The 11,590-nt window shown below is 41.8% G+C and overlaps 1 protein-coding gene across 2 annotated transcripts; it reads left to right on the top strand.

Annotated features, from left to right (window-relative positions):
* Positions 1–210: 210 nt before the first annotated feature.
* LOC133890831 (uncharacterized) lies at positions 211–6,189 on the top strand. 2 transcript variants are annotated; one of them, XM_062331415.1, is made up of 11 exons: positions 211–559; positions 1,055–1,181; positions 1,857–2,027; positions 2,653–2,838; positions 2,970–3,099; positions 3,183–3,263; positions 3,831–4,012; positions 4,390–4,485; positions 4,565–4,658; positions 5,518–5,631; positions 5,797–6,189. In XM_062331415.1, the coding sequence occupies exons 3-11, from the start codon at positions 1,908–1,910 to the stop codon at positions 5,898–5,900; spliced, it is 1,107 nt and encodes a 368-aa protein (XP_062187399.1). In that variant the 5' UTR covers positions 211–559; positions 1,055–1,181; positions 1,857–1,907; the 3' UTR covers positions 5,901–6,189. The 2 variants fall into 2 exon arrangements, with proteins under 2 accessions (XP_062187399.1, XP_062187398.1); XM_062331414.1 differs by lacking the exon at positions 1,055–1,181.
* Positions 6,190–11,590: the final 5,401 nt, after the last annotated feature.

The raw sequence follows: 11,590 nt of genomic DNA, 5'->3' as shown, positions 1-11,590 counted from the left end.
GCCTAGATTCGGATCTCATTATTTGCCCATAGATACACAAGGTCGGGTACCCGATGAAGCACGGATCAAACGCGGGTCTTCGTTTTCGCCCACGGGTGTCGTGGGTTCACCCGTCCCGGTAAAAAACACGTCTGGCGCAACTTAACGTTCGCGGCCCAATAGCCCAATGACCCTGAACCACATATATAATCTCTGAAATCCCTAAATCACGCTCTCCACTTGCTCTGTTCGGCTGTTCCTTTAGTGGCGGCCGCCGCACCCGAGGCCAAGGCGACCGGCGAGGTCGCGCCCAAGGAGTGCTCGGAGCACCCTCTGGCCGCTGCCGATTGACACGCTCGGCGCGCTCGACGCCGCGGGCCAGGCGAGGCCGCGCCCAAGGAGTGTTCGGCGCGCGCCTACCTCCCGTTCGCTAAGGACAAGGCCGCGGCGCTGCCGGAGCTCGCCCTCGCGCCCGCGGAGAAAGACGCTGTCGCCTCCGCGGCCGAGGTTGACAGGAAGCCTTACCTTGACGCCGGAAGCAACAACGGTGCGCTAGACTCGCGGAGAGACGTCCAAGGAGGTGAGTTACCCATCCTTCTGCTTCCATTCCTATTCGACTCATCGGCTCCTGAACCCTAGCATCATATCCCCTAATTTTGTAGCGGAATTAGGCAACAAAAATCGAGCTTGGAGGGTTGACTTCATGCACATTGTATGGAAAATCCATCTTAGCCGTATTCAGACAGACGAGGGCACGAATAGGGATCTATAGGAGTAATCAGGCTTTTAATTTAGACAATTTAGGTTGGTGCATCCTTAGGATGTTGACTGAAATGTGTTTTGGTTAAGCCTATTTGGTGTTTGTGTTGTTCAGATGCATTGCTAAGTCTGAAAATTTCTTGATATACTCATCGAGATGGTTTTGTTGAGGCGTTTTTTTGTGCTGCCATGGTCAGACCGGACGGCTGCCCGAGTCCCGGCGGTCACCCAACGGGTGCGGGTGTGGGTTCGGGTGCAGAATTCCGCCTGTTAACCATTCGGTTTTGATTTGCTTTTTGGGTTTCGTGGTGGGCAGGTTTCTGCTCCATCCACCCCTGACCCGATCCATTGCCATCTATACCCAAAACCCTCCCTGTGCGTAGGCTGCGGTGGTGCATTCCGTGCCCAGTGGTGTCCTGCTCCCCTCTGCTCGGCGCGGTGAGGTTGTCTGCTCTCCTCCTCTTTTTCTTTTCTGGTGCTCGGTTCTGGTTCACATGAGTTTCCGAGCAGGGGTGCAACCGTGCAAGGGAAAATTAATTATTAGTGTGCTTCATGGTGCCTATCGTGTTGTTCTTTCATGGATGGGCGTGAACTGAGCTCCAAATTACTACTCCTGTTACTGTAGCACATAATTATTTTACTTTGGTTGCTTTTCATGCAATGTTGGTATCTATTGTTCACTGGGCCTGTTCATAGTTAGTGTTGGTATAGCTTGTAAGAATGGTTCTTGGTGTGAGGAAAATTGGAGTACCAGAGTATGACCACTGGTCAATTTTCAAGGAAGTTGCATAGAGCTTTGATCGACATTACTATGAAATTCCCTCTTTTTTGTTATTTACTTTGGTTGGTTTTTCATTTCATCTGATACACCATAATGATGCAGTGTGAAAAAGAAAATGTTTGCAGGTTTGTTGTATGCTCATGTTACATCGTTAGAGATGATAAGTAGAAGAAATAAATTAAAAAGTATAAGCTGCTTATTGTTCACCCTAGGTATAGGGACAGCCAACCTATGCTTGGCACCAAAGCAACATATATCGAAGCAGTTGCTCCATGTCCTGAAACTGTAATTTCTTTGCACTTACGCTCACTCTTGCTGCTTCTTCTATTGGGAACAGGTCATAACAGCAGTAAAAGAGTGAACAAAGTGGCAGCAAAACTTAGGAAGGATGACAAAGAAGGGGTCGAAAAAGGTGGATGATGTGCCCCATCAACAGGAAAATAAGCTTCCAGACTACCTCGACCTCCAGCGCACCCGTGTTGTCTGCAAGGCTGATGCCCCCATTCATGTATCCATTTATATGCTACTCTCCTTTCACGCTTTTGCATTTGTTGATTATGATCACCTGTATAGCTTTGTGCATGTTTCCATGCTGAATTGTTCAGTTTGATAAATTCACTGACTTTCTGCATGAATTAGTTATTCTGATAAGTATTTCTTACATAGGAATCTAATTTCACAGAGAAGCAAATATTCTTTGATGTTATGTAGCTAATTGGCTAGTTCACGTCATATGGAAAATATCCGGTTTTCTTTTCCATCATTATGTTTGTGTGCTATCTTGCTTCTTGTAAAGGCCTGAACATGTTCTCTAACCTTTTTTGCTTATCTAGTTATAATTTTCAAAGAAAATGTTATTTGATTGAATGGAATATTACCTGTGATGTTGTTGACATGTTAATCGAAAGGGTCCATTTTAGTTGTTTGGCAATTGTTTGTTCGAGAAATGCCCAATTGCATCGTTGAAATTGCTGCTCTGAATACATATTGAACATTTCTTTGAAATCTTTGTTTTGTTTTCTTAATCAATTCTTTGCAGGACAAAATTTTCTTTATTCAATTGCAGAAGATTCTATCTATCACAGCCTCATATATATATTACATTTTTATGTTTTCTCTTATATGATTAATAGACTCAAGGTTTCCAATACTCGGGTGCTTTTGCTGCTATGGGGGTTGATAATAGCGTGTCAGTAGAGAAATTTTGCAAGGATTTTAAGATCGAGATAATTCGACTCACAGAAGATGATATGGAGTTCGATATGATTGGTGTTGATGCATCGATAGCTAATGCTTTCCGGAGAATCCTCATCGCAGAGGTATTTGAATGTTTTCGTACGTACCGTTGCCATCAGATAACCAAAAACTTTGTTCTGTATATTAATACTTCATATATGCAGAGTTCTCAATCAATAAGTGCCTAAGTTGTACTTCCTTTTTTGATTAATAGGTTCCTACTATGGCAATTGAGAAAATCTTCATGGTTGACAACACTTCAGTTATCGCAGATGAGGTTCTTTCACATAGACTAGGGCTTATTCCACTTGATGCAGATCCAAGGCTTTTTGATTATATCTCAGGTAAGTAGGTTCAATTGCTCTAGCTTCACCTTCATACATTTGCAATAATAGCCATCTTATTGTTCCTTTCTGTTTTCACACAGAAAACGATGTCCCAAATGAAAGGAACACTATTGTGTATAAACTGCATGTTTCATGTGAAAAGGGTTCTCAACGAATTACAGGTATGCCTTATTTTCCTGCAATGTCGTGCCCTGTACAGATTCCTGTAATCACACTGATCTTTTTTATGTAAAATTTCCCTTCCAATATTTATCATGCAGGAATGGATTTGTTTCTCAATGGTGTACTCCACCTTATTCTTCTGAGACATAATTGCCCATTGCTTTTCCAAATAAAATTCCCAATCTACCGTACTGTTATAATATCTCATTGTTCAAATTGGAAAGCTTTAGGAGCCCTATCTTGTAATCTCAAGTGTGCTTGATTGACATCTAAATATTTTTTTTAATTAAATGTACTGTTGTGATAAGTTAAATATTTCATTCCTAGTTACCTTGTTAAGGGGTTTTACTTGCCTCAAGTTGTCACGTATCTTATGCACTTAGTCGTCTAAGAAATTACTTTGCTAAAAGTAAAACTTATATCGGTGATATATTTGAAGATTTGTTTCTTTGTTCCTTTGTTGTATCTCTTTCCTTGTCAACATAAACCAGATTCCTCTGGAAAGATGTTCGAGATTTTCTAGTGTTGTAACATTGTAAGCATTGACTACTTTGTTGCATCTGCAGTGAAATCTGGTGAACTAGAGTGGTTGCCAGAAGGTAGCCAATTAAGTATGTCATCTCCTGCGCAGTCTGGGGACAAACAGAAGACCTTCACTTCCTTCAGCCAAAGCCAAAACAAGATCTCAGAAAAGCCTCTTGGCGTGAAGTTTAAAGATATAACTATTGCCAGACTTGGGCCAGGACAGGTAACTTTGTGACTTGTTTCCTTGGTATCATTATGATACGAGTAGATGTACCTACATCTGTCCTTCTGGATTCAATGTTTGGATTAAGGTACTTTGTTCAGTCCGCATGGTTAAAAAGACTTCAATCCAATGGAAATTACAGAGTTTTAATGTATGCAGCCAGTAGCTTTACCTTAATTCATATCCTAGGAATAAACTGTTTTGGTGATTTGAAGTCATCAAGCCTGAGTTTGTGTGCATGTTAGATGTACACTTTTGTAAAGATAATTTTTCTTCCAGACCAGTTAATTTGAAAGTATTGTGCTAATTTCCATTGGGGTGCTTTCTCTGTAAACTGTAAAATATTGTACCTTGTAATTTAATCTGTTCTTTTATAGGCTATTGAACTTGAGGCGCATGCTGTTAAGGGAGTTGGGAAAGTTCATGCCAAGTGGTCTCCAGTTGCTACAGCTTGGTACAGAATGCTCCCTGAGGTAAAATTGTCTCACTATGGCATTTCCAGCAAGAAAATGGCGGGTAACCATATCATCGCTTGTGTCATATATCTTATAGGTTGTTCTTCTCAAAGAAATTGAAGGTGATGATGCGGAAGAGCTTGTGATGAAGTGCCCAGTTAATGTTTTTGACATTGAAGACCTGGGAAATGGTAATTTCTCTTTCCTTTTCTGTTTTAATAGTCTGAACTGAGTCACTGAAGTAGCAGTGCAGTCAGAGTAGTTAGGGCCTGTTTGGCTGCCAAATGGCAGTTTGCTGTTTTCAGTTCTCAGAGTGATTCCCTAAAATAAACTAGATGGTGGGAGCTGAAAAAACCAGTTTCCCTTTATTCACTTTCTCCATAAAGTTTACCTTAGAGAATTACTTTCAGTCACAGAATCACTTTTTTCATAGAATCACTTCTCCTAGAGAATTTGGATTAGGGGGAGCTCTACCAAATAGCCCTTAATTGTGGTGGCAGTTGGCACATTGTTATAGCTAGATTATCCATTGATTCTTGGAGCAAGTTGATTGTTTTGAATCATTTTGAAACTCTTACCGAATAATGACCATCATTTTTGTAGAAGGTAGTGTGGGACATAGTCTGTTGAGGTTTAAATTGTGGAACTGAGCTTAACTCAGTTGGTTGAGGATGTGGGTGTATGTCTAGACCATCCAAGTTCGAGTCCTCTTCGACGCGAATTTGGGTGTCTATTTTTTAATATAAAGCCACCTAGTTTCCCCTAGGTTGGTCCAGTTTTTTGAGGTTTAAATTGGTTAAAGTTTGGACAAGAGAACCAAGGAAACATGTACCATAATCATGAAAATTAGAAGAAACATAGGTTTCCAGATATTTTCTTTTTCATTAAGAAACTGTGCTGTAATATGGTGAGGGGCTAAAGGGTTTGGGATCAAAAGCAACGAAGGTAACATGGACTTGGAAGTCGCTTGCATAAACTATTGGTGCTTTAGTTTTCTAAGTCAGAGTTCAAGCTGTTTTCTGATCTGCAGTTCACGTTTTCTTTACACAGGTGGAAAGAGGGCAGTTGTTGCAAAGCCAAGGGCATGCACACTCTGTAGGGAATGTGTCATGGGACCGATTGGGGAACAAATTGAACTAAGGCGTATTAGAGACCATTTCATCTGTAAGTAGTGAAGAACCTGATTATTTTACGGAAAGTAAAATGTATCTACTATTGTGCCGTCATAGTTGGATCATTGTATTATGAAACTTCTTCCAAAGCGATTGTGCTATACTTTCACTGCAATGCCCTAATCCATTATGTTGGCTATTTTTTTTCCCTTGCTAGTCACCATCGAGTCCACTGGAGCTCTGCCCCCGGAGGTGCTGTTCACAGAAGCCGTGAAGATTTTAGAAGAGAAGTGCGAGAGGGTTATTTCTGAGCTGTCTTGAGAAGCTGACACGACAATGGAGTAAACCAGCGGTCTGTGGTGGGACTAGTGCGATCAAACATTTCTGTGGTGGTTGTTTAGCTGAAGAAATGAGAGCTGAACTAGTATTATCGTGCTACGAAATAGCCTGTAATGTTCGGTTGCATGGTAATACCCAAGCGTAATGTAGGTTAAACTGTGACGGTGAATCAACTGGCAACACAGACATTGTAGGCATGAAATAGAATTGTACCACTATCTATCGAAATGGCGGTTGCGCCGCAGTCAAAAATTCGGATCAACAGAACCAACTCCACTGTCTCACGAGCATTGGGTTTTCGCGTGCAGAGGGAAGACAAGGAATACTAATCTGGCACGGGAAGTACATGCCGTGGCGGTCTCATTACCGGCTAGGGTTTGGTGGCTTTGATCTACGTGACATCATTTTGTGGTGCTCTCTACGCCATTGTACAGTCCTAATGGGGGTTGTCCTGGCTTTTTTGGCTAGGTGTGTTGTCAGGGTTTGGCAGCTCTAACTAGAAAGCGCCACCCTCACATCATCATCACCATCCCTCTTGATCGATCATCCTCGACAATGCTACCATCAATCTCGATCTGTCTGACATTGTCCACTGTTGCCACGTACAATATGAACCTTGTTCTGATTAGTTGAGAAACGCACGACTACGTCACATGGTCCCTCCTGGAACGATCATCCTCGAGTACACGTGCAACGTCTCCAAACTTCAGGTTGATGTTGTGTCACCCCTTGGGCCACAACATCATTGTCCATGGTCAATGCCCATTGGCTGCCACAACAGCTTCCTAAGCGTGGCATCACCACTGGTGGTCTCTTTCGCTGCATCGACACGAGTTGTAGCTATGTTGCCCCTCTCGGGTCGTAGCATCATTGGTCGTCGCCATTGCCGATATCTAGTTCACCAATGACACTTAGGCTAGAGTTGGGTCGCCTCTCTTGGCATGGCATCACCACCATCAAGCTACTCGGGTTCTTCCTCCTATATCGTTGATCCTCTTTGATCGCCACTCTACCATCTAGTTTACGTACCATCACGGCGTTCTTTTCCTAGGCTATTGCGTGGTCAACTTTATGGCCGCTCTTTAGTCCATCCATTTTGTGTCCCGTGCTCTTTGCCTCATCCACCATAGCTATACCACCAGTGTCACCATCTATTTTTATTTGCATGCATGCATACACGGTTTTCTCCTCGCCTCAGCTTTCATCCACTCTAGCGGCAGTCGTCATGTTGCATCACTCTCTCACCCTCTACTGTTGCCCTCCATACACCCATACACTAGACACTACTTGTGATGGTCCCTTTCTTCATGCACCAATTCTAGCAAAATTGGTGTGGCGTCTCGTCCTTGATAACCTCAATTACATCGATGTCGCCCTTGATGGCTGCCCAACGTGTCATCATCACCTTACCATGCACCTTTGCGCCTCACGGCTTCTCCTATGGCTACCTCAACCGTGACTACCTCATGCACGGCTGCACCACGCTCCTCACTCTCAGCTATCTTGACATCGGCACAAAGGGCTATCACCTCGCATGTGCAAATTGTCATCATCCTCTAAAGTCATTGCTTTTTGCAACACCACAACTGTCCCCGATGCTCCTGCTGCGGCCACAGGAGGATGTCAGTCTGATGGCTCCCCACCTTCAGCTTCATCTCCAGTCTGACCGTTCGTGATGTTCTTGCTATTTGCGATGCTACCGCTGCGACTGCAAGGGATGTTAGAGTATATTTGAGTATTATGACATATCAAGATTTGATAGGAATTGTTAGAATTACAATCCCTTATTTCCATCTTATCTCTAGGAGACTTCTTGCACTCCACATCTAAGTAGCTCTTTATATACTCGTCCTCCAGGCTTAATACAATCATTCATCACATTATGCCAATTCTTCCGGTTTACAATCCTCATAGCATTGGCAATTTTTTTGGCTTGGTCATGATCTAAGCACCAATTTCAGGTAGTGCCCCCAACTTTGCCTCGGTCACAAACCAAATATCATTTTCTAGCCTGATTTCATTACTAATCCATCTTTGGTCATGGACAAAATTTGGTGAAGCTTTCTGGGTTATGCAACAAAAAACACACGCCCTTAGGCCCATCCAGCCCGTGGAAGAATTTTGCTGCCTGGTTAGCGATTTTTGCACGTTGAAAAATGGAAACAGAATCAGGACACCCAACTTTTATTTACTTACATTTATACCTTTTTGGTTTTTTCCAAAATATATTTTTGCATCTTTGTAATTGCTAGAATTACTTTTTTAAGATAACATTTGCTGAAATTTTGTAGAAGTAATTTCCTGAAGAGGAAATAGGAACTGTTGCTTGAAAATGCACGCAACAAATTTTTGTGAGTGGTTTCTACAACTATTTAAAAAGGATTTGATATTCAGTCAGCCCTACATGTTTTTTTTTCAAGATCTTAAAGTAATGTGTCCAACCGAGGCAAATGAACTGAGTTTTCCTTAATTAACATGAAGGTCCCATTGGGGAACTGCCTTATGTAGGGATGGTACAAGCGTGGGGTGCAACTCAGCTCACAAGGTTTCGAATCCTAGGACCACCTATTTACACGTACTTTCACATGTGATATAGCAACTACCCAAAAACATATATTGACCTACTGACAAATATTTTTTTTTGCGGGGAGATCTACTGACAAATATAACATGTACTGTAGACACCGTATTTAGGTGTTGCGTTATTTGCACAAGTGATATGAGAACTATTGATCATTTCTACTACTTGATCCATGGCGCATCAAGTCATATGTGAAAATGGTATTATGTTTGTCTATAGGGATGCAAGTTTCAATTTTTTGGTCGACCCAAAACTCAATCTTTTAAACTAAAAATGCTATTCCATTTAATTGCTAGTTCATTTTCTCAGTTAGTTGTGTGGCATTTTTTATTGAATTAGAGTGAATAGTTGCGTAAGCAATAGATACCCACGTACATCTCTATTTGTGTGTGGCTGAGCCAACAAAAATTTGGAAAAACTCTACTTTTAATCCCTCAATTCTTCTCTCGATTTAATTTTGTCCTTGGTCTCTGAAGCCGGATACAATACTGTCTCCTAACTCTCAAAATCGATGCAGATTATGTCAATGTTGCTGAGGGTAGTTTTGAGTGATTGGCAGGCACATACGTAACTCATCTTGCCATGTGGAAAGCCACGCCATCTCTGAGAGGAATGGGAAATTTTGAGTCCGAGCAAGATGGACGGTAATGTGGTGATGATGTAGGAGGGGGTTGAGCCGAGTTGGTTCCTAGAGCCTCTCTCACACCGGTGATTTGGGTTCGAGTCTCGATGCTGGCACTGGAAGGGGTCTCTGTTTCCCTTCTATTTGAAAAATAAAAAATGTAGTGTTGATATAGCTACCCAAAAAAAAAGATATGGCTGCTACATCACTTAAAACCATCCACAGAGCTAGTCTTGGATCTGAGTTGGGGAAATGTTGTATATGGTTTTAAAGATGAGGGAAAAACTGTATTAAGAGTTGAGGGACAAAAATAGTTTCTTTCTTTAAAAAATATGTGCATGGACTATCCAGATGACATTAATGAAGCGCATCGGACTGATTAAATAATTCAAATGCAGGAAATGTTGGAGCATGCATTCAGTAGTAAAGTGAATTGTTTCATGAACTGCAGCAAAATCAGTGCAGCGTAGTATTTTTACACCAGAACCAAGAACCAATACGCTGGTGTTCGACGCTTCAGTACTTGGTGCAATTTTACCACCAAAGCATTGGTAAATACTCCCTCTAATTGCAAATATAGGTCGTTTTAGCATCTTCAACTATTCTCTAAATATAAGTCATTCTTGAACTTCTATACATTTTTTCTTTCTTGTTCCCGTCTTGCTCTTATTTAATAAATACTACTACTCTCACAAATTAATGAGTTATCTTTTCCAATACAGAATAAATGAAGAGCAAGGTCATTTGATCTACTTTCTTAATCCTTGTGCATAAGTCTAAAATGACTTACATTTGTAATCGGAGGGAGTATTTCAAGGACAAGTCTATTCGGACTCGAAGTTAAGCTCTAGTTGTGGTTGAAGCTGTGGTTGTGGTTGTAATCAAGTCCTAAGATAGCACATCAGTAAAACGAGCATAACTCTCTCATACAAAATCCATTTTAGATAATCTTGGATATTCTGTAAAGCTTACGGCGAACCATTTCCAATGGATATGAGATTGACCAAATATTCTTATAGTTTAGGTCTTGCATGCCTCTTTCCGCGGCTGCACAATCCTATATTGACCTCCTCACGTCCCTCCTATATATACACAGTAGCCGTCGTAGTTTAGATTTGAGTTTAGCTTAGATTATTTTGTTTTAGACAGTTACACTGTTTATCGGTTTGTTGAACCACAACTCGAGTACTTCATTGGTAATTAGCAATATTCAGATTGCATCTACATGTTCTTGCTTGTGTTCTCAATTCGTTTGCAGGAAAAGTTTTCTTGGCGAGGTCAACCGCGTCTGGCACGGTTGATAACCATGAAGTAGTGGTGTAGTGGTTACGAGGTTTCTCAATCTGTTCTGTTCGGAGTATTTAGATCATCAACGTTGAAACTCCACCAATCAACTTATCATATTAACTTTCAGAAGATCGGGCAAATGCGCATCAAAACTCATCACTAATGAGTGAGACATTGATGACGGGTGTCCTCATAACCTGTCACTAATGAGTGGCCCTAGCAATGAGCCATCCGAGACTATATTTAGTGACGTGTACCCTCTCCACTAGTCACTACTATCTTCAGTGACGTGTCCTTCTCTCGCTGTCACTAATGGCCCCTCGTTAGTGACGGATTTTGGTCGGGTTTCGGTCCGGGTAACATATTAATGATAGATCATTATTAAACTCATCACTAATAATGTATTAGTGATATGTTCTATTCCGCTGTCACTTATATTATATTACTATATGTGGTTTCTTACTTAGTGGGCGCTGGATGAGGCACAAACCGTGAGATGCATATGTGAGGCTACTCCTCGATGGTCTTGCCTAGTGTTGCCGCGATGCCCACATCCTATTATACTGTGAAGTGTGAACCAACCAATTGTCTTGGCCGCCACCTAATCAAGTAAAAAAACCCTGGAGGGACAAAATGGCAGGATAGCCACTCAAGTCATTGACAGCACACAATAACCTCCTAATCCTTCTGTAGGGTTCTTTGCCATGAACTTCATACATTGCATAGAAAACCCAGAAAACACAAGGCTGAACCAGGAGGTTGGTGTCCTAGATTAGCTCGGGTCGACCTAATGAAGCAACAAAAACTCCTAACCTTCCAATTATGTGGTCGGCAACGGCACCTCAACAAGCGACGCTTGACAAGTGACGTTTGTGCGTGCGTGTGGGGTTAAGCGGGCCTCTGGCTCAGCCCTGTTATATGTGGTCAGTGAAAGCCATTTAGAACACCCAAGTGGCAGACCATCTAAATTTCTCAACTTTAATCGAACAATGCACTCCAAATACTGACATTATATCTACGGCAGGAATAAAGAGCCTGCATGTTTTCATTGATTCAAGCATGAGCTTGCAAGTAGCATGTAGCAGTATAAGAAAGAAAGGAACATGTTTGGCAGAGCTTTCGCTTCAATATTTTTAGCTGATTATTTTCAGCTCTAGAAATTCATAGAGCTGAAGTTATGAG

The sequence above is a fragment of the Phragmites australis genome, chromosome 14 (genome assembly GCF_958298935.1).
Source record: "Phragmites australis chromosome 14, lpPhrAust1.1, whole genome shotgun sequence".
Taxonomy (NCBI): domain Eukaryota; kingdom Viridiplantae; phylum Streptophyta; class Magnoliopsida; order Poales; family Poaceae; genus Phragmites; species Phragmites australis.
This window is presented reverse-complemented; position numbering and strand designations above follow the sequence as displayed.